The following is a 26,382-nucleotide window of genomic DNA, read 5'->3' on the forward strand; positions in this document are numbered from 1 at the left end:
ACCCAGCCAGTCCGGCTGTTTTACCATGCTTCATCTGCCGAACGCGCGCTCAGTTGGGGAGTCACGCCATGATTCTGAGCTGCGCAGACCCACGACCTGTCCTTCTCTTCTCCGACATTTATGAGGATCGATTTGTGATACACACGCGGAGTGCTTGGCCTGTAACGGTCATCACGGCAGATCTGACCCCAATTCAATGCCGACCAAGGCTATCATGCCAATCGCGAACTTCACATTCCGTTCTACTCGCGGCATACACAGCCGGTTTGAGTCGACTAATGTACTTTCAATAAGGCAGACTACTGGCTCGTTGGAGTTCCCAGTATCCCACATCGTTGTTCGACGACTCTCAGAGCGCGACTGGATAACATACTTCAGACGTAGCTCCGGTGACCCCATTTTTACTCTCATGAAGAAGATGTCAACTTTGACTTGGATTAGACCTGTCCCTCGCTATGCAGAGCTGCGAAACTCTCCATGCACATGGCAAGTGTCAAATTGATTTGCAATCTCCGATGCAAGTCTTGTCGAGGGTGCAGTTTCGACATTACATATTTTGATTCGGTGCTGCCAATATCGTTCCGCATTGGAGACTCCACATTATGTTTCTGGTCTCCACATCAAGGAGGAAAGAGTCCTCCCGCGAGCGCCGAGTTCGGCTGCCCTTGACTGTTTCGCCTGCCGGAGTATACAGAGACCCTCGAATGGCAGCAAACAGCCAGTGTCAAATCCACTCTTTTCCATGGCCCCAGCGACATTTCCCGCAAACCAAGCCAGCTCATCACAATTTCTCTGTAGCGTAATATGTGCTCATACGATATTTGGTATCCCCGTCATACTCGGAGAGGTCCTGCAGTGCCTGTCGACCTTCCCTGTCAATAGTAGCACGGATCCCCGGGCTGCGAGGAGTGATTCGGCACTTGAAAGGATTGGGTCGCATATTAAGGCCGTTACTGTATCCCGACACGGGACAAGACACGACGATCAGCTAACCGAACCGTCAAAGGAATATGAAATATGTTTAAAGAACTCACGTATAGTCAAAGATATCCACGGGAATCTCGTTTCCCTCTTGGTCCAAAGCCTTCTCGATTCTAAACCCCCAAAGCAGTCTCGCAATGGTAATGAAGGTACCCTGTTCCGCCAACCCCTGACCACTGCACACCCGTCTGCCCCATCCGAAGGTCATATAACCTTTCTCACCAGGAAACGGACGGGCGTCAGGACTGCCCTTGATATACCGATGCGGATTAAACCGGTCCGGATCGGGAAATTCCCGCTCGTGGTGGTGAATAGCCCAGACATTTCCCTGGACCCATGTATTACGAGGGATCAGCCAACCCTACATCTTATCAGCATCAAGATCAAGCATCGCGATCCGCAGGCTAACCCGCTTGGAGCGGCAGGGACGGGTGCTTGGCTCTCTACCTTATAATGATCGTCCTTGATCGGCGCATGTGGCTGGCCTCCTATGATCGCGACCGATCTCCACCGTAGCACTTCCTTCACAAACGCTTTGATGTACGGCAGCTCCGCCTCATCGTGGAATGTCGGACTCCGGTGTGGTCCCACCACCCGGTCGAGCTCCTCCCACGCGCTGGGAAGGGTTTCAGGGAAGGCGCAGCAGGCAAGCACGAAAGTCACTAGGGTGGAGCTTGACGTGTCACTGCCAGCTCCGAATAAATTCCCCGAAAGGGAAGAGATCTCCATTCTCGACAGATTGTGTTTTGGTCCTTCTTCGAAGAGTTTCTTTGCATAACACTGTCTGGTCTCTAGGTTTGTCGCGGCTTCTTCGGCCAGGGCGTAAAAGAATGGCCTGCCCCTCCCTTTTCCGTTTCCTAATCCCTGCTTCCAAGGTGCCATCCAATTTGGGAACCTTGCAAGAACTAGATACTCATGTTTTCAGACACGTTTAGATCCATGGAGAGACTAAATACTTACAAGGGAACGACTCCATCAGCATCGGAAAGCTTTTCCCAGGAACATTCAGCTCAGCAGCTCGTTGCATGACTGCAATGACCTCTGTGATGATAGGATCGGTGCAGGTAGCGACACGTCGGCCAAACCCAATTATGGACACAACACTCGTTGCATACCTTTCGAAATGCTTAACGAACTCCGTCGGTTCTCGGAGGAGATCGAACGCAATGACCTTACTCTCGTCGTTCTGGAAGCCACGGTAATTGCGGACTTGCTGAAGACCAACCCCCATATGGGTCAACTTCCGATGCAATCGCCATCTGTCACCATAGTACATATTGACCATATTAGACTGACCGGCACCTAGTTCGCTGAAAACGACCATGCGTGGTCGAGAGGCGTAGGTCGCGGCACGTTTGTCTAGAATTTCGCTGGCTGTCCATGCGTCACATATCCAAATTGTTGGTCTTCGGCCAGTCCAGAATGTTATGATCGGTGTACCATATTCTTTCGCGAGACTTTCGAAGTATATCCATGGCTTCTCACTGGGCAAGAGATGTGTATTTCCAATGATAGGTAACGGGAGTGGTCCTGGTGGCTACCAGCGTTATCAATTGTCAGAAGTATGGCCGGGACTCAAACCTGAGCGATGTGAGCTAGTGGAAGATTCGTACCATCTTGAGATGAAAATACAACATGCGGCCATAGTCGACCACAAGCAGCAAAGCCAGAACTGTCAGTAGGAGAAGCACAGATGCACCTAGGCTGATGCACTCGAATGAAGTATATGGAAAAGATCCCCTGACGTGAATGAGGGCAAGAAGCTCTCGAATTTTCTCGACAATCATCTTTGAAGTCTCTGTAGATTGGACCAAGAAGCCCAATTGTCAGGAGGTTGTTGAGTGGTTAATATGGCATGAGCTCTCCCAATGTTGGAAGTTTCAACCTAGCCCACCATATCTGCTCAGATCTTTGGAACTGACCCCGCTCTCCGGATACACCATGTTGGATATTTCAAGACGTCCCGGTGGCACTGCGGGGTACGACAAAACCGCCGTCAGATCCCAGCTAGACTCGACAAGGGTAGAGCCCCACCTTCAGGTCATTCAATTAAGAGACACAGATATGTCAGACCCCACCACTATGAGGTAGAACGAGAGAGAAAGTTCAGAGTCATCGAAAGTAGCTTCAGATATTGCCTAGCAGCCATGATGAGCTTGCTGATAGTCTTCGATGTTGAAGCCCTTAGCGAATGGCTTATCTAGCACCGAACAGAGATTTTGCATCCCACCCATCGTTTTGGTCCATCATACAGTGCTTTATGATGGGGAGCTATGCTCGGCACATATCAATGCCAAACACCCCACGTTTCCATGTCCAGTGGGGCCACCAGCCCCAGATTCTCCTTATGTCGGAACCAACTTGCGGGGTTGGTGGGGAGTCGAAGGGTATTCTGAGCAGACCCAAACATCCAGCCGATTGAGTTAGGCAAAGAAAGCTGAATAACTCTCACTCCGTCAGAAAGCAGCCTACCAATTCTGTGCTTGTATTGAACGTAATCGAATATATATTGAATGTATCTTCCCCTCACAGGTTCACATTTCTTGGCACATTGATGAATGTATTCCCCTGGCAGTCAGAAATCAAAATGCCTGAGGGCATACCCAAGGTGGTCCCCAATTCAATTTCGAACTATAACTTTCTCTCAGAAGGGAGACGGGACTCGCAGCGACTTGAGATACTGCCATCATGTTGGAAAACTCCCCGTCGTCGATCACGTTTTACCACAACGCCTTGAAAATCGAGAAAGAGCAGATAAGAGGGCAGCATCAGAGCCGATATGCAAATGTAAAGCGCAATAAATGAAAGCAACATCTTTTGACTCTCAAGATCACGAAACGCAGCATGAGATGGAGTATTGATGCATGGTGGCTGCTCGGGTGGCGATTCATATTGCAGCCTGAGGTGTCGACGGGCGACCGCCAAGCCCGATTGAGTTTGGCTTGAGCTTCAGACATCACGGACTGCCGACCCGCTGCCGTAAACCCATCCACCTTCCGCGCCAGCGAGTCCGTCTTTTTCGCTACGCTTCGCCCCCACCAGGGCTCCTCCTCTCCATTTCACTGCGAGGAGCTTTATTTTGAAGTTTGTGCGGGTTTCCTGGTGGTCCGACTCTGCTTGCTCCTCTCATCGCGCCCCAATTGCCATCTCCGGCAGATCGACCATCTCCCGATCGACCCCGAAACCGACCGCGGACCGACCTTAGAACCAACCACAGCCCTGACGAGAAATGCCCTCTTTACCCTCTAGAGCATGATTTCAAGTTCAACGCGCACCCTTGCCGCCCGGCCGATGGTGCTGGGGCTGGCCAGATTGATAGTCCTCACGTGCTCGCAACTCCCCTTCTCTGCGGGCGCGCCGCTCCTCTCTACAGCGATCAATTCCACGGCAGATGGCAAAGAGCCTAACGACCCGAGCTTATGGCTGTACCTCGGCATATCAGCGGCCCTAGTCCTCAGTGGCGGAGCTTTTGCTGGCCTGACAATTGCTCTGATGGGTCAAGATGAAGTGTACCTACAGGTTATCAAGACATCGGGCGAGGGATCGGAAAAGAAGAATGCAGCCAGCGTCTTGAACCTTCTCAAGCGGGGGAAACACTGGGTACTGGTGACATTGTTGCTCAGCAACGTCATTACGAACGAGACGTTGCCCATTGTGCTGGACAGATCACTTGGGGGCGGATGGCCAGCGGTCCTCGGTAGTACGGCGCTCATCGTCATCTTTGGGGAAATTGTACCACAGTCGATCTGCGTTCGATACGGTCTGCCGATCGGAGCCTGGATGGCCCCATGTGTGCTGGTCCTGATGTACATCATGTCTCCCGTTGCGTGGCCGGTCGCAAAGCTGCTCGACCGATTGCTTGGTGAGGACCACGGGACCATCTACAAAAAAGCTGGTCTCAAGACTTTGGTCACTCTTCATCGGACCTTGGGTGAGGCTGGTGAACAATTGAACTCGGACGAGGTGACCATTATCAGCGCCGTCCTGGACTTGAAAGAGAAATCCGTGGGAGCGATCATGACCCCCATGGAAGATGTCTTTACTATGTCGGCCGACACGGTTCTCGACGAACGAACGATGGACCTCATTCTCTCACAAGGGTATTCCCGGATCCCGATCCATGCCCCAGAAAACCCGATGAACTTCGTGGGCATGCTATTGGTCAAGATGCTTATCACGTACGACCCGGAAGATGGAAAGCGAGTCCGGGATTTCTCCCTAGCAACCCTCCCCGAGACACGGCCTGAGACTAGTTGTCTGGACATAGTGAACTTCTTCCAGGAGGGGAAGTCACACATGGTTCTTGTTTCCGAGTATCCCAGCGAAGATCGAGGCGCGCTCGGCGTGGTCACTCTCGAGGATGTAATTGAAGAACTTATTGGAGAGTACGTAACTCGACTTCCTGCGCGTCATCTGTAGATGGACACCCATTAACATGACCCCAGGGAAATCATTGACGAATCAGACGTCTTCGTTGACGTCCATAAAGCCATTCGCCGGATGGCCCCTGCACCCAAATCGCGTGTTCCCAAAGGCAAAATTGTTGAAGAACCCCCGATGGCTTTTGCCAACGACGGGGACCTCATCGAGGTCGATGCTTCGTCACCATCCGCTGCTAAACCCGATATCGTCAGTCGCCGTAACTCCGTCGAAGCACCTCCCCCGCGATTTCAAATTCGCCGCCCAAATCCAGACAATAATTCGAGCACATCGGACTTGTGGTTCACACAAAGGGGTGCCACGGATGAGATTCGAGAGCACCTGAAACACCTTGGGCCTTCAAACTTGGCCAGTCGCCCGCGACAGACCAGATACCATAACGTCAAAATCAAGCGAAGCGGCGACTCGCCATCTCGTTCTGCGCAGACCGACATGGAATCTAACCAGAGCACAAGTGATTCTCAGAATCTAATCACTTCAGCGGCCTACCAGGGCGGAATCGGCGCAGGCTTGGTCGGCTCTGGTGCCGAAGCCAAAGATGGCGCGCATGCATTGAAACTTGGATACGGAACAATGACTACAACTACAACCACGCAGGAGAATCTCACTAAAGGCACCAATGCGCAGCAGTACAAAGATCTCCCTCAAGTTTCGATTCCTGAAGCAGTTCATGAAGAGCGAGAGGACCAGCCCCGCTCTGGTTCAACCGCCAACGGCCTGATCCGACAAAACAGCAGCGGATCTGGCAGCATTCGATCCATTGGATCACCTACAGAATTCATCTATCACCACCGCGGACCAACCCGCAGTGGCAGCATCACTGAACAAATTGTTGATGTGAACGGTATTCGCAAAGTTGTATTACACACGAATGGGTCAAGTTCTTCTGAGGCGGAAGGCAAAACATCTCCCAACAAAACTCGCGACTCTTCGCCCAATAAGCATCACACGGCGGAATCATCAGATACCCATGCCGACTCTCGTGATTCGCACTCGCATGCTAAAAAGCGCCGTCGCCGAAAGAAGCACGCCAAGCAGCCTCGCCGGAATAACGATGGACCTGCAGAAGACCAGCCCTTACTGCGGTGAGGACTGGAAAGGCAACCAGAGAGTGATCATTCGTGAGAAATTTCAATATTCTTACTCAATATCTTGACCGTATTTGTGACTACACTTCCACCACATTTGAAGCATAACCCGTTGTAGAGATTTCGTATGGATATGAACAGATATGTGAAACGATGGGAAGTCGACGCAAATATCCGAAGTGGGTAGATCTCGTAAGGTGTAAGGTAACATAATGTCGTTTTCCTATACGAAGGTACCTTGTCATCGATGAGCCCATCACATCCTCGCTAGCCTCTCTTGGTATATCAAAATTAAAAAACCCCATCCAATGGTTTCGGTCTAGACGATGATTCGATGAATGGATATAAAGGATGATTTCGGCACATATAGGTTCAAAATCTCCCATGCCCGTGGGGCTACCTGCCCCAGATCCTCCTAGTCTCGGGACAAATTGCGGGGTTTGTGGGGGAATCCTACTTTCTACACACTCAAGCTTCAGCCGAGGACCAGTCAATGTTTTGGAATGTAGCTTTCCCCTCCTCAGATATTGGTCGTAACAAAGACTTCCTGCAGTTGAAGAATGGAAGTGCCTAGGATATATGTGAGGGTCTCTCCTGGTAAAAGTGTGACCCCGTCCATCCTCAGAAGGGAGACAGATCTAACGGCTTTAAAACTATCATCATGGTGGATAACTCGCTATCGTCAACGACTCTATGGCAGAATCGAAAATGCCTCTTCCTCTGCTGTCTTGTGTCCATGGCGAATATGCAATATGGATTTGACCTTGCGGCGGTGGGGTCTTTGCAGGCTATGCCTGGATTCCTGAAGGTATTCGGGTACCCATCACCACGTAGTGAGTCCGGATATGCGATCGATGTGAGTAATATCATGTTACGACCCTCCGATATCTTCAATAATTCAAATGACAAGTGATCAAGAGCACCGTTCAGCAACTGATAACATCCCTTCTAACCTTGGGCTCATTCGTCTCATCCCTTGTGGCCGGATTCTTCAGCTCATATCTCGGTCGACGCCACGCACTCTGGCTCGCCTGCATCTTCAACGCCATCGCCTGTGGTATCCAGATCGGAACCTCCTCGGCGGGCCTCTTGTACCTAGGCCGGCTTCTGCTGGGGTTCGCAAATGGGTTCCTCGTCACATTTTCCAACATTTACACCGCGGAGGTGGCGCCGGCACACATGCGTGGTGTCATGGTTGCACTGTTCGCCTATTGGGTGAATATCGGAAGCATCATGGGCGCAGCCGTCGACAATAAGACGAAGGATCGCTTCGATAAGCTCTCATATCGCATCCCACTCGCTTGTCTTTATATTGTCCCTACTCTTCTATTTATCGCCTTGTTCTTTGTGCCCGAGAGCCCGCGCTGGCTGTTGCACCGGGGAAAGGAAGAAGCTGCGAGGAAGGCACTAGAGCAGCTTCGTGGATCAAGCTATGCAAAGCTTCTTTCTTCAGTCAACCCCAATTCCGGGGAGGAAGAAAACGACAGTGAAGCCAGTACAACTGTGATCCCGACGCTACTCGAGGTCGAATGGGCTGAGATGGTCAAGGGCGTACAAGAGGAAAAGCGCGAGCAAGGAAACGTGGCTGCGCTAGATATGTTTCGGGGTGAGCTTGTCGCATCTCAAATCTTTCCCACGCCTTTCTGACAGGACATATAGGTGTTGACCTCCGTCGAACAATACTCTGCTATGGCATGATAGGTTGCCAGACTGCTTCAGGTGTTTGGTTTCTCATTGGCTACCAAACGTATTTTTTCACAGTGTGCGGCATCAAAAAGGCCTTCGAGTTCTCCATAATGAACACTTGTTTCGGATTCCTCGGCGTCAATGTGGGAATGTACGCCATCAGGGAATGGCTCGGTCGCCGCGCAATTCTCATCCTTGGTGCAGTGGCGTGTGGAATTTGTCAGCTTGCCAGTGCAATAGCTGCATCGGTCAGCCCAAGCTCATTACATACTGGTCAGATGCTTGTTGCGTTCACGGCGCTGTTCATGTTTTTTTATAATGGCTGTGTGGGGGCCGCGAGCTATCCCGTTGCAACGGAGCTGGTGAGTTCGAGATTGCGGGCGTGGACGGTTGGTACAGCGACTTCGTTGGGATATTTACTTGCTTGGTTGGTAAATTTCTGTACGCCGTACTTTATCAATCCAGAGCATCTGAACTGGGTAAGTCGTTATGTTCTCACCGATCACATGTGATACACGACTAATTTCAGGGCATAGGGAGCGCAATATGGGTATATTTGGACGACGTCCAACCTGTTTTGCGTGGCCTTCTTCTACTTCTTTATGCCTGAGATGAAAGGCCGCTCACTTGAAGAGTTGGACGAGATCTTTACTGCTCGAGTACCGGCCCGCAATTTCTCCTCGTACCAGTGTTTGATTCGGGAGGCAGCTCGCGTTGAGGCTGTCAATGCCAAACGAGGTCAGAAAGGAGAAACAGATTGAGATGGAACAATATGCAGAAGAAGTTATTGCAGTCCGACTTCTGGCCTTTGAGATCATGGTATCTAAATAGTATTGGAGATCCCCAACGTAATGAGAGAGAGTAGATTTTCTGCTCGATATGGGTCAACAAGCATGCTGTAAATCCCGAATGCACCAGAACATATAGTGTAGAAGAATCGGTGGAAAATGAGGTTGGAAGATGGCTTCGTCCCTGTTTATTTTTAAGTTAAGTCATTTTTGTTATTTGCAGATGATGCAATGCAGATCAACTGATTATATTCTGAAAACAAAGAGACAGTGAATTCTTTTTGATCTATAGAAATTAAATCCCACCCTTCAACTCCATGTCTGAAAACAGGAAAAACAAAAAGATATTTCATGACGCCATAATATGCTTAGAACGACAAACAAAATTGAGTTGGCAAAAAGGAATCCCAGTTAAAAATAGCAACAAACTGTCTTGAGATCGTGAAAGTAACTTGAGGCTGCATAAAGACGTGAGGGCGAGGTCGTTATCGTGAGAACTGGTGGTATGTATTGAGAGATTTGTCGTGTTGAAAATGTACAGTATTGAGCGAGAAAAGTAGCATGCAGTCCACACGGATGAAGGACGATAACCTTGCGGTCCTAGAAGTCTTTCGAATAGGAAAGTCTAGAGCTCAAATGTCAAGGGGTGAACATGAGACGTAGTCGGCTTGGTCCCTTCTTCTTTTTGGTTTCCTTCGGGCGCTTTTCCTTCTCCGAGACGTAGGTCGGAGCTTTGGAGGGAGCTCGGCTAGGGGCCCGGCTCGGCGCCTTACTGGAGGGTTTTGGTGGCGCCTTGGTTGACCTGGAGAAGAAAGAGGGTGCTTTTGAGGGTGCCTCAGGCTCCCTCTTTGAGCGACTCGACGGGGCGTGAGAGTGCGATCGCGAGGCTCTGGAACGATGAGAGCGGTGAGAGTGGTGAGAGCGGTGGGAGCGGCGCGATGATGCGACAGATCCATCATCATCAAACTTGAATCGCGGATCTCGTTCTGCGCGGGCAGTCGTGACATCGATGCCGGACATGGCGGCTGCGGTGGGTGTAATGAATTCGCCATCGACCGATGTGCCGACACTAACGGCTTCGACATCGGCAACACCGCGGCGCCACTTCTCCACACTGCTCAGCGACTCCACGTTGAATTCTATCATGTCGTCCATTCCGGTAGATTCGGGAGCCTGGTTGTCGGGGGTTGTGTTGCCGGACTTGATTTGCTTGATGATCTTGTATCCTCCGAACATGACGACGGTCACGCCAAGTCCGACACCAGCGGCAATTAGGAACTGAGGGCTGGAGAGCAGTGCGAAGACGGTGGGTGCGGCGGTTTTGAGAGCAGATAGTGCTGCGGGGGCCATCTTGCTGGCGAGGTTGCTGATCTCAGCGAGGGTGAGGGCGACGGCCGCCATGGCATCGGGGTTCTTTTGCAGGTGGGAGATGGTTGCGGTGGCACTGTGCTGGACGCAGTGTGCTTCCTCCAAGAGCCACTGGGCGCGGTTGACCAGTCCGTCTAACTGCTGTTTATCATTGCCGGTGGGTTCAGGAGGTGGGTTGTATTGAGACAGGGCCTCAGGATGAGCATCGCCATATGCAAGGTCCATATCGATCAGAGCGTCTGATTTTGACCGCGCTGTTTCTGGACGAGGAGGCTCTCGGACGGTGATATCGTGGTGGGTATGCCGGCGAATGATGCCCTGTGAGACCCCATATTGGGACCCCGCACGACTCCGACTCGGCGCCTCCGAGGCCAAATCCTGCTCGTACCGCGACGACGGTCGGCCACGATGACGAGTTGAGTGATGTCGCGACCTCGATGCACGACTGTGCCCTGATCTTACCGACTTAGGCGCATCGTCGATCTGGTAGGTGGCCAGCGCCTGGAGGGCCTGCTGCTCCGCGATCTTGGCATTGCGCTCAGAATCGAAATGAGATTTTCGCTCACGATAAGCCTGTTTTGCTTGATTGAATACTCCGAAAAGTTGTTTACTCTGCAGAAATCACATTAGATTGACTGTTGTCAGGAGGAAGGGAGGTTTGCGTGAGACTTACTGTGCTGACGACCTTGCCGGACTTATCAATCACGGCGATCGTCTGGCCTAGCGGCGCCATCGCAAATGATAGTCGTGGACGACTGCCGACCAGGGCAGATCACTCATCAGAGGTGACAGATCGACAGGTCCCAAGTCAGGATTCCGAGAGAGGAGCGGTGTAATCGAGGGCTCCAGAGTTTGTCCAGGGGTGTCGGTCTGGATATAAATGGCTGATCTGGGACAGTACCAGAGATAGAAAGGTTGGACAAGGCACTGCTGCAGCCTTGTATGGAAAATCGCAGACCTGCAGGCGACAGGAATAAAGGAATAACCGGGAAACAGAATTGAATGCCCAAGATGATTAATGGCGGGTCTGTAGACCACGAAAACGAAAAGGATCGGCAAGTCCGATCGGAGCCAGCCAGGTACTCGTGGGCGCTTCTTATTAAAGCCGGGGAAGAGTGATGCGGTCGAGCAGGAGGCTGGGGGAAAATGGCATCAGCGTGCAGGATGCAGGGCGGGTTGCAGGAGCAGTTGGGCAGAGCAGCGAACAGCGGAGCTGCAGGGCCGTAGGGCCAGGCGATTGGATCCGCAGGGGATCCGTTGGGTGCCAGTGATGTGAGTGAAGCGAAGGCAGGCACGAATCACGACTGGGCGCAGCTTCCCTGGGATGGATGATCGAGCGCGCAGACCGCGGGTGGGGGAAGCGTCACTGCTGGCGGGGTGTGATTTGCGCAGAATCTGCTTTGGCGTTGGAGACGGGCAGGGGATATCACATTGAGCCTGCCAGACGGGGGAGCTGCTCCGGACACGAGAAAATCTCTGCAACGAAGTGGCCGTGAAATGAGGATATTACATTTGGCTTGGTACTAATGTTCTCGACCGCAAGAACCGTATGGAGCCTACTTAGTGTACTACTTGCCAGCCGCTGTGTCCACCTGGGACGTGCCAAGCCGGTATACTTCGTGAAAAAGCGGTGACCCACGGTTTGTGATTGGCCCGTGTGTCACCGCCACTGTGGCTGGTGCACCACAATGAGTCACCAGCCACAGTGGCGGTGCATACTGGCAGCGGTTGCGCGATCGCAACAAGCCTCGCAGTCACGAGATTCACATTGAGAGGCTCATTTATATTTAGACAGCCCAACAGACGGTGAGGCCCGGAGCTCATCCTTCGCCAACACCATCACCAGGACATTCCAAAACCGACGATGGCGACAAATGGTGCCATCGCCCGTACGACTCTCCGTCGCTGGGACGTCTCGGCTGGTACTGGCTGCAGCGCGAGGTGAAAGACGGTCAATGGAAGTGATGAAACACTCGCGACTCCTCAGGGGGAGGTCATCTGTCCTATCTGTTCCGGTCGATCACCGTCGGTGTACATCCAATTGCTGCCCAGATCTTGTCCTGCAGTTCGAAGGCCTGCTGTATGATAGCTTTGCCATTCGACAGTATTATCTCTCTAGCTATCTTTATCCTGTCTCCTCCGTAGATGATCATGTCCTACGGTCTAGTTTAATTTGACCCAACTCTTCGACTTGTACCGCCATCCAAATCATGGCGGTCCTTCGCAGCCCACAATCGCAATTCCCCATAGCCCGGTTAATTTGGGAGCCCAGGTGAGTCGCAGTTGGCGGCCGATCGGGAGGCCTGCGACCGGCTGAGTATGCAGCGCCGTGAAAGAGCGTCAACGGAGCAGATCACCCCCAACCTTGGCGACCATCACTGACCAGCCCGTCGTGTAGACCCGCCTGCTGCTGGAATCACCGGCGACCTCGACATGCTAGGGGTGGTGAGTCGAATACTTTGGCGATGGTGCAATGCAAAAAAGGAGAGCTTTTGATGTTCCCGCACCGCCACCGCCGATGATTCATTTCTTGTCCCGCACTCTCCCCAGATTCTCTCCCGCGAGGTCCAGTTGACTTGGGTTCGCGTCCGGTCTCTATTGTTTGGTCGTGGTCTTTCTCGTCCCGACCAGACTTCCTCTCGCTGACTCATTCTCGACTCGATTGAGTATTGGGCTAACCGCGATGGACGCAGTGGACTCAGGAAACACCTCCGAGGTGGAGGACCACTCCAAGACCTTGGGCTCCGATGCGCGCTCGCTAACCCCAACCGCCGACGACGCAGGCAGCGTCCTGCAGCCGCAGAGCGACTGCGGCATCGGCCATCGTGTCCTGGCCAGCCGCTCGGTCCTCGCCCTTGTCATCGACGAAGAGTGCGTCTTTGCAGGTTTGCAGGGAGGTGACATCGTGGTAAGTGGCCGGCGTGGCCTGTGTTCGAATGTTTCCCATTCGCCGCAGATCCATCCTGAGGATTCCTGGTTTGCCATCCATCTAACTCCGCCCAGGCCTGGTCGCTCGAGACGTACGACCTCGTCTTGTCAGTCCATGCACACAAAGAGAGTGTATTGGGCTTGTATCTGTCCGATGATGGCAACCTGCTTTTCTCCAGCGGAGGTGACTCTATAATCAATGTAAGTACACATCACGCCACTAGCGCCATGACTCGCCACGCTAACCTCCTGCGCAGGTCTGGTCAACAAGGACATTTGAGCGTCTATATTCGATATACCCGCACCATGACGTGGGAGATATCTTTACCGTGGTCTACTCGGCCAACAACCAAACGTTGTACTGCGGTGCCCAGAATACCAGCATCCAAGTAAGCAAATTCATCCCGCTCATACGACCTCAAGAGTCCCATCTGACTTCCCCAGTGGTGTGATCTGTCTGAAGAGGGCGCAACTCTCAATCATGCGTCGACTGCGCATCCATCAAAGCGTGCACATCGCTTCTTTGACTCTCGGGGCCCTGATGGCACTCGAGCCCCACGACCACCTGATGGCGCCCATTCGGTATCAGAGGGCGGTCGTATCCTGACTTTCAAGCGAGATCATCACAAGCTGTTCGCTCACCATGGCTACGTGTATTCTATGCTGCTAGTAAAGGGCTTGATTGAGTCGGCGCCGTCTGAAGAGGCTCTGTTGACTGGCTCTGGCGATGGCGCAGTGAAACTGTGGCGTCTTGGTCACACCCCCGGAGCAGCCCCGACACAAATGGCGAAGCTCCAGAATGGCGATCCTGTTCTCTCCATTGCAGTGGAAGGTTCGCTCCTCTACTGTGGTCTTGCCGGTGGTGCTTTGAATATCTGGAATCTCGACTCCCAACAACTTGTCAAGCGAATTGCCCGACATACCGGTGACCTGTGGGCAGTCCATGTTATTCAGGGTGTGGCGATTTGCGGTGACTCCACCGGAGTGGTCAAGGTATGGGCATTCCACCCTATGATTTGTGTTGACCAAAAGCTTTGCTGACCAAAGTAGAAATTCAACTCGCGTTTCGAGGAAGTTGGTAGCTGGACTGCCCATGAAGGCACGATGCTGGCATCGGCTGCTGGCCGATTCAAGGATCGCCATATCTATGCTACCGGAGGCAACGACAACACGGTCGGAATTTGGGATCTCACAGAGTTCTTCTTGACTCAAGAGGAACTGCCACCCATCAGTAACGACGAAATGGTTAACAGCCTGGCCAAGTTCGTATCATTCAAGACCGTCTCTGCAAGCCCCAAGTTTGCTGGCGAGTGCAACCAGGGCGCTGCATTTCTTCGTCGGCACTGCAACTATCTCGGGGCGAAGACTAAACTCCTGACCACTGGCGAAGATACCAATCCCATCGTATATGCCCGATTCGATGCAACCTCGACCGACAAAGTTGATAAGACCATCCTATTCTATGGCCACTACGATGTGGTTGGTGCGGATGTGAGCAGACCCAAGTGGAAAACAGACCCATATCAGCTCACGTCGATCAATGGATTCCTCTACGGTCGTGGCGTATCGGATAACAAGGGTCCCATCCTGGCCTCTCTTTATGCCGCCGCTGATCTCGCCCGGACGAAGTCTCTCCGCTGCAATGTGGTATTCCTCATCGAAGGTGAAGAAGAATCAGGCTCTCAAGGTTTCCACCAGACGGTGCGGGAACATAAGGAGCAAATCGGGTCCGTCGACTGGATTCTTCTTGCCAACAGTTATTGGTTGGACGACTATAACCCTTGCTTGACATACGGACTTCGAGGAGTGGTTCATGCTAATCTGGTCGTCACGAGTGATCACCCTGATCTGCACAGTGGTATCGACGGTAGCGCCTTGCTGGACGAGCCTGTCAAGGACCTTTCGATCCTGGTGTCAACATTGGTTGGGCGAAAGGGTAAAATCAATCTACCTGGCTTCCATGAACCCGTTCGTCCCCTCTCGGACGCCGAGGAGAAGCGATTCGAGGCTATTGCAGACGTCCTTTTGCCTCATCACCCTGAAATCCCGAGCAGCCAGGCACTGATCGAATCGCTCACGTATCGTTGGCGCGAACCTTCATTGACTATTCATTCGATGGAAGTTCCAGGAAGCAAGAGCGGGACAACCACAATCGCTCGACGAGCCAAGGCCAGCCTGTCGATCCGCATTGTCCCTGACCAGCAAGCCGATGAAGTTGCTGCAAACTTGACTGCCTTTGCGCAGGAGCAGTTTGATCTTCTCGAATCGCAGAACGATCTCACCGTTGAGATCACTGGCAAATCAGATGCCTGGCTCGGAGACCCAGACAACGAGATCTTCGCGACGCTCTCCGAAGCCATTACCGCTGCCTGGACACCGGACCAGCAAATTTCGAAGCACCGGTACCCGCCCATCCCCCAGGTCACCAATACTAACGGCCACGCGACCCTGATCAACAAGCCCTCGGCTGGTTCAACCCTCCTTCGCAAAGACTCCTCCGACAGTCTCGCCTCCCACGTTGAACGCGTAATCACCTCGACCACCACTTCTTCCGCGGGGAAAGCCGCAGCACGCAAGCGCTCCGCACAGCAGACCGCTACCGTGCCGACCTCGTCCACGCTAACTCAAGCCGCGGCCGGGTCACCCGATGATTCGCTTGCTCTCCCAGTCCGAACGAAATCGGAGGCCTACAGCGGAGATCCAGATCAGGAAACTCAGCCCCCAAAGCGCCAGTCCGCTTATGTCAAGCCCATTTTCATTCGCGAGGGAGGGTCTATCCCGACTATCCGATTCCTCGAAAAAGTGTTTTCTGCGCCCGCCGCCAATCTGCCTTGCGGCCAGGCTAGTGACAACGCCCACCTGGATAATGAGCGAATGAGGGTTGAAAATCTGTACAAGAGTCGGGAGATCTTTCGTTACGTATTTGCGCATTTGTTGGACAAAATCTGAGCGCATTCCTTGGGTGCTCTATCGCCTTTGGCTTGTTTTGTTCATTTCTCGGCTACGTGTATCATATACATTTATCTTGCATCCATGCATGGTCTCGGGGGGTTTCTGTATCGCATCATCTTGGCTAGGATATTACATGAAACGAATTTGATTTATCATTGGCCCTCAACCTCAAATACCAGTAGGAGCGTCGTGGACTCGGAAGTCGAATCCGGTTTCATACAGGTAGATGAACAGCATCTCAAATATCAGACCTCGAGATCAACGAATCAGTGCGCCCGGACGTGCGCCCGGAAATCGTTGGGAATACCTTTGGACGCCCCGTCTGCGCCGTCGAAGCAATCCTTGTCGACACTAAACGTGTTTTGTTCTACGCGGGAACGCACAAGTCCGAGGCAAAGGTCCGCTGGTAACCCGCCGTCGTTGTACGCACTCGAGCTTGTGCGAGCCTGAATAGATGAAATGATAAATCTCCCATTTGGATGCTGTTCTGTAGAGCCATTTTCGTATCAAAATTATCTGAATTGTCCAGTCTGCCTGATATTTGATATTTGACTGCAAAATGTCCGGACCCGCTATGGAGAACCACAGCCTATCGGAAGATAGCATCTACCTTCTGAGTCGAGACGCCGCCGAAACAGAGCGGTAGGTGCTTTTTCTCTCTTCTGCCGACATGCCGCTCCTTTTCCTTATGTTCATTTCCCTGGTTGAGGTACGCGCCAACATGCGCCACGCTGTCTCACCCTTCAAGCCGGGCAGACCCACTGGTTCCTGCGCGACGCTGTACCCCGGATCCAACGCCCGTTCCTTGGTTTGGATCTTGCATATGGCCCGATCCCGGGGCTCGCACCAGATTATTTGAACGTCGGGCATTTTCTCTCCTTAGCATCACTAATTCACCCGCTCTTCCAGCTTGAACAAACAGCATCATTTTCTTACCGCTCTCCTCGGGAGTAACCTGATCCATCCGTCTATCCCTAAGAACTCGATCTTGGCTGTTGCGGATCTGGGCACGGGAACGGGGTACGTGGTATTATCTTCCCCGATTGTGATTCTAAAAAAAGGTGAGAGAACAACTCTCTAAGAGGTTCCACAGAATCTGGCTTGAAGAGCTCGCCAAAAACCTCCCTGCCGTATCGCCACTCGATTTACAGGGCTTCGACATCTCGCCCAGCCAATTCCCTCCTAGCCATGAACTCCACGGTCCAAGAAATGAAAGAATACCGCTGGCAGTACACGATTCTCTGAAACCATATCCATCTGAGCATCAAGGCAGATATGACCTGGTGCACATTCGACTTCTCACAGCTGGCTTGAAACGAGATGACTATGCCACTGTACTCAAGAATGCGCGAGACTTGCTGAGTACTCGACACCCAGCCCCTTCAATTCAATTCAACGGACTCTGATATAAACCCCGACAGAGCCCCATGGCTACATTCAATGGGAAGAGGTCGACGAAACGGCATTTTGTACCGACAAGGTACCCGAGCTGCCTGCAATTACCCAGATACGACAGAGCGTCATCAAAGCGATGCTCGCAATGGGCTTATCACCATTTGCGCCTAAGCGTGTTCATGAAGAGATCTCAAAAGGAGGATTTGAGAATATCCGTTGCGAAACATATACTGTTGCAGGGAGGGAGGATCTGCGCCAAGTGGCGACAAAATGGGTGGTTAATGTCATGCAGGCACTGCTGACACCAGCTCTGATGATCACTGGCGAGGCAAAAAATAAAGATGAAGCAGAAGATAAAGTCGAGGCATTGGTCGATGAATTCGAAATGCATTGCGAGAATGCGCTGCCGTTGATCAATTTCAGCATTGTCGTTGCGCAGCGGCTCGATTAAATGAGCTGTCTCCTGTCGATCTCGTCTATCGAATATTTTGTCTCAACAGACAGCATCTCGTGATTGATTTTATTCTTCTGTTCAATATACGGCAGACATTGAAGGCAACTAGGGCGCTCGCCTGGGTGGAAGAAGGGCGGGAATGTGCTCCAAATGAGGACATCCCGAGCATGGTCCCAAGCACAAATCCGGGGATATCCATTACTCCAGATACCATTGTCTCTCGCGATTCATTAATTCTAAGCGAAACCCTTTTTGTCTGCACTTAACCCTCTTGACTCACCAGTCTTTGCTTATCCGGAAAGGGGAATGGAGTGCGATCTCTTGGTGCTCTTCTCTAGCAAGGCACGACGATCGGGAATGGAATGAGCCTTGGCCCTTACTTCAAAATCTATGAGCCTTAATCGACGCTGGGTCAGCCTCATTTAGTAGACCAAGCCCAAAATGTACCTGCATTCGATTGTTTGTGGCTGTATCTTAACTCGGACGTCTATCTGTTTTGGCATCTCAAGGTAAGCTTCGCCGCACGCGAAGACCGGCTGCCACTTCTTGCTTTCTGCGTCCCTTCGTCACACTTCTCGACCCTCGTGATGGGTCGATTCAACAACGCCATATTCTTTCTGAAAGATCTCTTGCCAAAACGCAAAGCAGCAGCAGAGAATTTGAAAGATGAGCCACCCAGCTGGATTAGTGGCGTTTACATCTGCGCCCAAGCATCTACAATTGTCCTCCTTCTCAACATTGCCATTGTCGCGATCGCGTCTGCCCGGTCTACCGAGTACAGTGCAAAGGCCACTTTTTTGAGCTCGTCAGTTGTCTATCATGGCAATTGCACAGTATCCAAGCATTGGGATGTCGCCCTCCACTTGATTGTCAACATCTTGAGTACTGGAATTCTGGCCGCTAGCAACTATTGCATGCAAACGCTCGTGGCTCCTACCAGGGAGGAGGTTGATGCTCAACATGCTCAACATCAATGGCTAGATGTTGGCTCTTCGAGTCTTCGAAATATTGTTCGAAGCGGCCGGTATCGACTCATTCTTTGGATAATCTTGTTGACAACAGCAACGCCCTTTCATCTACTGTGAGTTCAGCAGAGCATGCCTGCAAATGCTATACGGCCATTACTCATACCGACTATCACCAGATACAACTCCATGTTTTTCCAGGCCTTTGGCACAAACGAATTGGCCCTTATTGTCGGACCGGAAGATCTCGACTCCACGAATATCCAGGAACTCACTTCCCTCGGCCTGAAGCAATGCTTCAACACATCTACTCCCCCGTTCGGCTCGAAATTTACATGGGAGAAATTTTCTTCCGACATAGCCCAGGTGAAATTCGAACGACTCAATCTCCACGAATGCAGTATGCTTCTGAATTGTCCCGAGTCGGGAATTGCAGCCCTGGTTCTCCTTGCACATAATCTGACCGTCAAGGACGGTGGCGACCAGTCAATGCTATTGCCCATGAAAAATATCACTTGGGCCGATGATACGTCTCAGCTAGGAGCAGTATCGGCAGCACCATTCTCAAACTATTCGGGTGGGAACCAAAGCGATCGCACTATCTGTAACCATGCACACATAGGATCACCTTCCCAGCCATCGCTCGAAGCTCGAAGTTACGAATTTTCAGAATGTCTTGGGATCAAAGTCGAATCCATCTGCCAGCTGCGGTATAGTCCGACCATAGGCATCATCGTCACTTTATCAATGTTGGCTAAAGTGATTTCAATGTTTCTGGCGGCCAAGGTGAACCGATCGCGGTCGCCACCTCTTCTCACAGTCGGTGATGCCGTGGCATCATTTCTTGAAAGACCCGATCCAATGACCACAGGCCTTTGCTGGTTGTCCAAATCCGACGTTCAACGCGGATACTGGAAATATCCCTTGAAAACGTCCAAGCCCACAGAGGTATCAGAATCAAGCAGCGATGTGATCTTCTCGCCTCTTTCTCGATCTAAATTCTGGATACAAGTACCAAACCTATGGCAGTGGTTCCTTGCAATATTTTTGTTAGTTCTGATTCGACGAGTTGCCTCCTGCCTAAAAATACATACTAACTATCCAAAAAAGCTGCTGGGCCTGCATTGCATTGGGTTTATTCCAGCTTTTCTATCACCGGGAAATGAGCCCCTTCGGCTTGGAACAGATAAAACGACTGTGGAGTTCAGGAATGGAAGACTTCGGAAAAGGTTTCAGTGCAATCAACTTCAGGGACACCGCATCAACTGGTCTTGATCTGCCCACCAATATGCAGCCATTATACGCCCTCGTTCTAGCCAACATCCCGCAATTTTTCGTCACGATCAGCTATACAAGTTACAACAGCGTGCTTACCAGCATGCTGGCTGCCGCCGAGTACAGTTCGTATGGAACTCGCCGCAAGCCTCTGAGGGTAACATGGCGGACGAAGAATAGCGACCAGCGATCTACCTACTGGCTCAGCGTGCCATACCAGTACGGGATTCCGATCTTGGTCGTTTACGCGGCACTTCACTGGCTGATGTCCCAGGGATTTTATTTCACCTGGTTGCTCCCTTATGACAACTACGGTAATCTGCTCAAAGATCGAAGACAGAGCACGTTATCAGTGACACTACTTCCCATTTTCCTAGCAGTTATTGTTCTGGGTCTTCTATTGTGCTTTTTGTTCGTAATCGCATTCCGAAAGCTGAAGTCGGATATTCCCTTGGCCGAAACTTGCAGTGCCGCGATAAGCGCTGCTTGTCATCCACCCAAGGATGAGAACTTGGATACTATAGCCATGGGTCCGGTTACTTGGGGTGAAACTCGTGAGCCAGAGTGGATGTATGATTCGGATCAGTTTGATGAGGCAGAGGACCGGAAAGGTCATTGCAGTTTTACTTCAGCACGCACCTCAAGACCGTCTCTGACCAAGCTGTATGCTTAGTATATTGGAAATACAGATTCAATTATTTTCGGGTTTCTGTGCCTTCTCATTTAACGGAGTACTTATATGGACTGCTGCGACTGCTCAGGGTGTTGTGCTGCTATTGCTGCTGCGTTATTTGTGCTGTAACTGAGTTGGATATATGATTTTATTCGTTGAGTGATATCAGTGTTCAATGCTCGAGGGCCATGCCAATGGACCCGTCGCTGGTTGCCTTGGATTAAAACAAGAAAAGATAGTACTCCTCCATCATCATCCGATCATTCAAAACGGTGCCCGCCAAACATCACCCTTTCATCATCGATACGTGCCCAGCTCCGCAGGCGGTTTATTGATAATCTCGGGTCGCGTTTCACCCATCTCCAGGTAAGAGCCCCTCTGGGAGTCTGTCTCGTATACTTGACTCGTTTCCGCCTCTCGTGGAAGCTCTGACTGAGCTGTCGGCGCATAGGCAGGCTCCGGGGTCTTTCGCAGACTTCGCCAGATAAAAAAGGCGATGGCGATAAGCGCAATGGCGCCCACTGCAACTCAACGCCAATTCCAGTCTTTGCGCCTGTGGAAAGCCCAGAGTCGTCGGATGTTTGATTATCATCAGTGGTCGTGGGGAGTCGGGCTAGTTGTGGTGCTTGTTGCTGTCGTGCTTGTCGCCACTTTGGATGCGAAGTCTTCTGATTTCCAGCGGATAGAGATGCTCTTGGCATTTACACCGTAGGTTCCTGTTTCTGACAGCACCGAGCTGCTGTAGGTGTAGCTATGGACTGACGCTGCGTCGGTATTGGACGAAGTGCATGGATTCGTGGTGTACCAGAGCGAGTCATCACCGGTTTGAACATTGTAATAGCTGGTAGGAACAAACAAATATTAAAACCCCTGGCTCCTTCATCCTTGACAGTCAGTGACCGATCGCCGCTCACCTGGGATAGCATGTTGCCTGAGTCTCGCCTCCTGTGAAGTCGATGGGGCTGCAGCGGTATAGCTCTCTGGACTGCAAACCAGGCGAGAAGTAGCTTGTAGGCTGGTACCCTGGGGGAAGCAGGTGGACCAGCCGAAAAGCCCGAGACTCAACCACCACCACGGATAGTCCGAGCTGGTTAACCACAGAATACGGTAGATGTCGGTAGTACAGCCGGTTGGTGGCACGAAGGTGGTGGTCAGGGGCAGGGCACCCGTGGTCGTCATGTTGGCGATCCAGGCTCTCGAGATGCGATACGAGCGACCGCGGAGGCTCGGGCTAGGCCTGTATTAAGGGGCCCCAATCTGACGTCTCGAGCTGGTGAGCGCTAAGAAAAACATCCCAAATTGGACTTTGGCTGGTGGCTGAGTAGGGCTGTCACCGCATGTGCAGCGCAGGAGAGCCTCTTGTTTGCCCGGCGGTTCCACTCGTCAGCACGGGCAGATGCGCCTCGTATTGATTCCGTGGGAGATAAGGTTGAGCGCCTACTTTAATGGTCTATTACGTTGTACCGGCTTCGAGGTTGAGTGCTCAAATATACAGTCTCTGTCACCGGGCGATGTTGCTGGTATGCTCAAGCCTGAAATGATGGTTGTGAACCTTGGAAAGTCTCACATCACGATACCTGTGAATGATATTGGGTGGAATTCCACTGGTGTTGTTGGTTGCAGTCTAAGCATTTATACCGAAACGGTGGAATATGCTTTTGCTTCACGGCATAATTTATGCACACAACACTAAAGTCAACGCTTGTTCCTGCATTTTAAGTGCGGATATAGTGCGGTACATTTGGACCAGGGAGAATTGCATCGAATGTATATCACATTTTAGGATGCCAGTCAGACTCCCTAAGCCTTACAGCGGCAGAAAGAGTACGCACGGTGCCGTATACATTATACGGCGCTTGACACAATTCCGAACGATGGTAATTTTGACTTCTGAATATACAGAACTCGAATTCTGACAATCTCAACCGAGTACAATTGCATTGTTGAATTAGATTGAAGTCGTCAATCGTGAAGAAACCCGGAACACCCGGCTGTTTACCTTAATCGGCTAGCGGCATCTGGGGATGGCGTGATTGCTGAGGTAATCTCCGCTATGACGCCAAGCGGTCGTCAAGTATGCAGTGGGAGAAGCCGGGGAAACATCTACAATACTCCATCATCACAATGGCTGCCACACTCACACCGCAAATGGCTTTCCGCGCTTTCAGAGCTGCCCCCAAGGCTGCTCCCTGGGCCCGCCTGTCGGCCCAGCTGCCTCGCGCCCAGCCCGCCTTCCGCCGCTTCTTCGCGGCACCCGCCCAGGAGCAGCCGCGTCTGCGCCTGGGATCGACCGGTAAGCCTCAAAAAGGACGCTCACAGGGCCAATGGGTATGCTGACACTAAGGCCTAGCACCCAACTTCAAGGCTCTCACCACCAAGGGTGAAATTGACTTCCACCAGTTCATCGGCGACAGCTGGGCAATCCTCTTCTCCCACCCCGCCGACTTCACCCCTGTTTGCACGACTGAGCTCGGCGCTTTTGCGAAGATGAAGAACGAGTTTGAGAAGCGCGGTGTGAAGATGATTGGCCTGGTGGGTTTCTAAAACTCCTTTCTTTGTAAAGGTGCTTGGCTAACACGCCCGGCTTTAGAGCGCCAATGACATCGGCTCCCACGGCGAGTGGATCAAGGATATCAACGAGGTTTCCTCCACTGACGTCCAGTTCCCCATCATCGCCGATGCTGATCGTAAGGTTGCCTTCCTTTACGACATGATCGACCAACAGGACCTCGACAACATCAGTGAGAAGGGTATTGCGTTCACTATCCGCTCTGTTTTCATCATCGACCCGAGCAAGAAGATCCGTCTGACCATGATGTACCCTGCCTCGACCGGCCGCAATTCCGCCGAGGTTCTGCGCGTTATCGACTCTTTGCAGACCGGTGACAAGAAGGGTGTGACCACCCCGATCGACTGGCAGGTGGGTGACGATGTCATCGTGCCCCCGTCCGTTTCCACCCCCGACGCGAAGAAAAAGTTCGGCGAGGTTCGCGAGGTCAAGCCCTACCTCCGATACACCAAGTTCTAAATGCTTTAGCATCCCGAAGTAATCAGGCCAACGCAATGTAAAATAAGAGATTACGTATCAATCACAACGAATGTCGCGGAGAAATATCTCCAGCGTTGAAGTTCCTTTCTATACCTTGCTGAGCCCTACAATATTTGTCACCCTCTTGGATCTCCGAACAAATGCGCAATCCTGAAAGGGTGGCCCTAAGTTCCCCTGAAAAAAGTCACCGGGAGTTTTATAGCTCACTGTGAATCGCCTAACTCTGAGAGGATCGACAAGATATCCTCTGAGGAGTATGTCCACATGCCATTGAGGTAGCGCACTGGGTTAGTGCATACATTATATCTCGATGATGGAAGATGATGCTGCAAGACGGACTATTTCAGATTCGCTTCGCTTTTTCCACGGATACGTGCAAACGCAGAGCGATTTGGTGTAATCTTGTTGAGACTACATAAGGGTATTGAGTGACTCAGTTCTATTGACAGTGGAGGAAGTTCTTTGCCAGAAAACCTGCTGAGTCCGGGGACCAGGTTGGCAATGCTGGGGGTCGCGGGACCAAATGATGAAGACGGGCGGGAGCGAGAACGCTAAGGACTCTGCGATCGCGCAGAAGCTAGTATGACGACCAGCAACCACAAGCAATTAAAACCTCAGGACCTCGCAACTGACTCATTCAATGTGTTGCACGCAGACTAATTGCATCTATGAATTGCTCCCCGAAAAAGTGTTGGACGAATATTTTGCGGCACACGGAAAAACTATAGGGCTTCTGCATGGCTTGTCAATAAGTACCAAAGCACACATCGGTATTGAAGGACAAGATTCGTTTGCGTTGGATTGGAAGGAAGAGCTCAGCAAATGCAGGCGTCGTCATTATTGTCTTGGATGCCGGTGCGGTGATCTACGCGCGAACCATGGAACCACAAGGATCGGCAAGTTCGATAGTCCTTGGGCAACGGCGATCTTCGACTGCATGCCAACTCATAGATATTCTATTGCAGCTGGGGCTCGTAACTTCCAATAATATCACTGGAGTCACAGTGAATCCGCACCACACCGCTCTGACATCCGGTGGCTCGTCTGGGGGCGAGTCAGCTCTACAGGCCCTGCCTGTATGGCAGCCCTTTAGGAATTGGGTCAGATATAGATACTCCCGCCCGCATTACATTTGCCAATCCTGCAACAGCAAACCAAATTGATCTGACAGGCAACAGGCAACAGTATTCGTCAGCCGGCTGCCAGTTGCGGACTCTATGGACTGAAGCCGACAAGCGGCAGGATCCCACTGATGGAGGCTCAATGTCCATGTAATTGGTTGTGGAACTATCATGCCAGCTATTGGGTCATTGTCACCAACACTGGGTGGGATAGAGCTTTTTATGAAGACAGTATTGGGCTTCGAGCCTTGGCACAATGACCCATCGATTCCTCAACTACTCCATGAAACTCAAGTACGGTGTAGGTGGCAGGCACCTGAAAGGCACAACTAAAGCGAGCGCCCTCAAAGCAGATTAGAAGGGGTTTCAAGGTTACAATTGGAGAATCACCCGCACCAAGCTCAGCCCTGAAGACAGAGAAGAGATCAATGCTGTCAGTTGCCTATCCCCGTCAAATCGCAGGGAGCGCTAATAGAAATTTTAGGGGATTCGGAAATTGATCGACAAGTTCGAGCTAGATGAACAAGAGCGAGGTAAAGGACCAGTCTACGTCCAGGACTTGACCGAATTGAATGAGACCATTTTCCGAACACAGGAAAAGCGGTTCAATTTCGGATACGAGCATATCCAGATGTGTCTCTTCAGCATGCTTGGCATATTCACTGTGAATCGACTGAGTGCCTTGCTTTCGTTGCAATTGAAGCATCTACAGTTCTCTATACAAAAGGATCCTCAGGGTGGCCCTCCTGTGCTTCTGGCTGAGGTCGGGCAAACTATCTATCGAAACTGTGGGACCCACTTGTGACTGAAAATGAGGGACATGCTCTTCTTTTTGTTGGAAAATGGCTCAACATCGCGGCGCCACGACTCTACGCCATGTACCGCGATCGGGATACCCTGTATATCGTAATGGAGTACATCTCAGGAATTTCTCTAGGGATGGCGTGGCCTTCGCTCACTGGGGCAAATAAACATTCGATTGTTGGACAATTACGATGCATCTTCGATCAAATGAGAGCGCTGCCAACGCCTATATATTATGGCAGTTTCAACCGAGGACCTATTCCCCATTCTTTTCTCGTGAAAAAGACCCAGCTGTTACCGGCCCTTTTCAGACGGAAGAAGAATTCGGAAAAGCCATCGCACTTCGCTCAAAAACCATGTGGAACGAATCAAATAGTCACAGCTTCCTCTCCGATTATCTTGCTCGCCACCTTAC

The 26,382-nt window shown here is 51.6% G+C and overlaps 10 protein-coding genes across 10 annotated transcripts; 7 read left to right on the top strand and 3 right to left on the bottom strand.

Moving 5' to 3' along the window:
• Window positions 1-781: 781 nt before the first annotated feature.
• N7532_008516 (cytochrome P450) lies at window positions 782-2,768 on the bottom strand (the record flags this gene model as incomplete). Its single annotated transcript, XM_056621008.1, has 6 exons — window positions 782-953; window positions 1,035-1,342; window positions 1,429-1,886; window positions 1,942-2,355; window positions 2,422-2,518; window positions 2,595-2,768. 6 exons carry the CDS (start codon window positions 2,766-2,768, stop codon window positions 782-784), a joined length of 1,623 nt encoding a protein of 540 aa, XP_056471814.1.
• A 1,465-nt stretch (window positions 2,769-4,233) lies between these two features.
• N7532_008517 (putative DUF21 and CBS domain protein (Mam3)) lies at window positions 4,234-6,510 on the top strand (the record flags this gene model as incomplete). The annotated part of the gene is made up of 2 exons (XM_056621009.1): window positions 4,234-5,366; window positions 5,427-6,510. The coding sequence occupies 2 exons, from the start codon at window positions 4,234-4,236 to the stop codon at window positions 6,508-6,510; spliced, it is 2,217 nt and encodes a 738-aa protein (XP_056471815.1).
• A 660-nt stretch (window positions 6,511-7,170) lies between these two features.
• N7532_008518 (general substrate transporter) lies at window positions 7,171-8,156 on the top strand (the record flags this gene model as incomplete). Its single annotated transcript, XM_056621010.1, has 2 exons — window positions 7,171-7,365; window positions 7,428-8,156. The coding sequence occupies 2 exons, from the start codon at window positions 7,171-7,173 to the stop codon at window positions 8,154-8,156; spliced, it is 924 nt and encodes a 307-aa protein (XP_056471816.1).
• A 1,466-nt stretch (window positions 8,157-9,622) lies between these two features.
• On the bottom strand, window positions 9,623-11,084 carry N7532_008519 (uncharacterized protein; the record flags this gene model as incomplete). The annotated part of the gene is made up of 2 exons (XM_056621011.1): window positions 9,623-10,963; window positions 11,025-11,084. 2 exons carry the CDS (start codon window positions 11,082-11,084, stop codon window positions 9,623-9,625), a joined length of 1,401 nt encoding a protein of 466 aa, XP_056471817.1.
• Window positions 11,085-13,034: 1,950 nt separating this feature from the next.
• Window positions 13,035-16,228, top strand: N7532_008520 (glutamine amidotransferase subunit DUG2; the record flags this gene model as incomplete). The annotated part of the gene is made up of 5 exons (XM_056621012.1): window positions 13,035-13,259; window positions 13,355-13,480; window positions 13,537-13,668; window positions 13,724-14,272; window positions 14,330-16,228. 5 exons carry the CDS (start codon window positions 13,035-13,037, stop codon window positions 16,226-16,228), a joined length of 2,931 nt encoding a protein of 976 aa, XP_056471818.1.
• Window positions 16,229-16,790: 562 nt separating this feature from the next.
• N7532_008521 (putative LaeA-like methyltransferase) lies at window positions 16,791-18,077 on the top strand (the record flags this gene model as incomplete). The annotated part of the gene is made up of 4 exons (XM_056621013.1): window positions 16,791-16,873; window positions 17,141-17,251; window positions 17,325-17,593; window positions 17,653-18,077. The coding sequence occupies 4 exons, from the start codon at window positions 16,791-16,793 to the stop codon at window positions 18,075-18,077; spliced, it is 888 nt and encodes a 295-aa protein (XP_056471819.1).
• A 590-nt stretch (window positions 18,078-18,667) lies between these two features.
• On the top strand, window positions 18,668-20,993 carry N7532_008522 (uncharacterized protein; the record flags this gene model as incomplete). The annotated part of the gene is made up of 3 exons (XM_056621014.1): window positions 18,668-19,161; window positions 19,225-20,094; window positions 20,156-20,993. The coding sequence occupies 3 exons, from the start codon at window positions 18,668-18,670 to the stop codon at window positions 20,991-20,993; spliced, it is 2,202 nt and encodes a 733-aa protein (XP_056471820.1).
• Window positions 20,994-21,584: 591 nt separating this feature from the next.
• On the bottom strand, window positions 21,585-22,172 carry N7532_008523 (uncharacterized protein; the record flags this gene model as incomplete). Its single annotated transcript, XM_056621015.1, has 2 exons — window positions 21,585-21,751; window positions 21,908-22,172. 2 exons carry the CDS (start codon window positions 22,170-22,172, stop codon window positions 21,585-21,587), a joined length of 432 nt encoding a protein of 143 aa, XP_056471821.1.
• A 945-nt stretch (window positions 22,173-23,117) lies between these two features.
• N7532_008524 (peroxiredoxin) lies at window positions 23,118-24,021 on the top strand (the record flags this gene model as incomplete). The annotated part of the gene is made up of 3 exons (XM_056621016.1): window positions 23,118-23,286; window positions 23,344-23,525; window positions 23,584-24,021. 3 exons carry the CDS (start codon window positions 23,118-23,120, stop codon window positions 24,019-24,021), a joined length of 789 nt encoding a protein of 262 aa, XP_056471822.1.
• Window positions 24,022-25,419: 1,398 nt separating this feature from the next.
• On the top strand, window positions 25,420-25,968 carry N7532_008525 (uncharacterized protein; the record flags this gene model as incomplete). Its single annotated transcript, XM_056621017.1, has 2 exons — window positions 25,420-25,464; window positions 25,648-25,968. The coding sequence occupies 2 exons, from the start codon at window positions 25,420-25,422 to the stop codon at window positions 25,966-25,968; spliced, it is 366 nt and encodes a 121-aa protein (XP_056471823.1).
• Between the last annotated feature and the right edge of the window lie 414 nt (window positions 25,969-26,382).

This window comes from Penicillium argentinense, assembly GCF_028826775.1.
Source record: "Penicillium argentinense strain IBT 30761 chromosome Unknown utg000009l_segment0_segment0, whole genome shotgun sequence".
NCBI lineage: Eukaryota > Fungi > Ascomycota > Eurotiomycetes > Eurotiales > Aspergillaceae > Penicillium > Penicillium argentinense.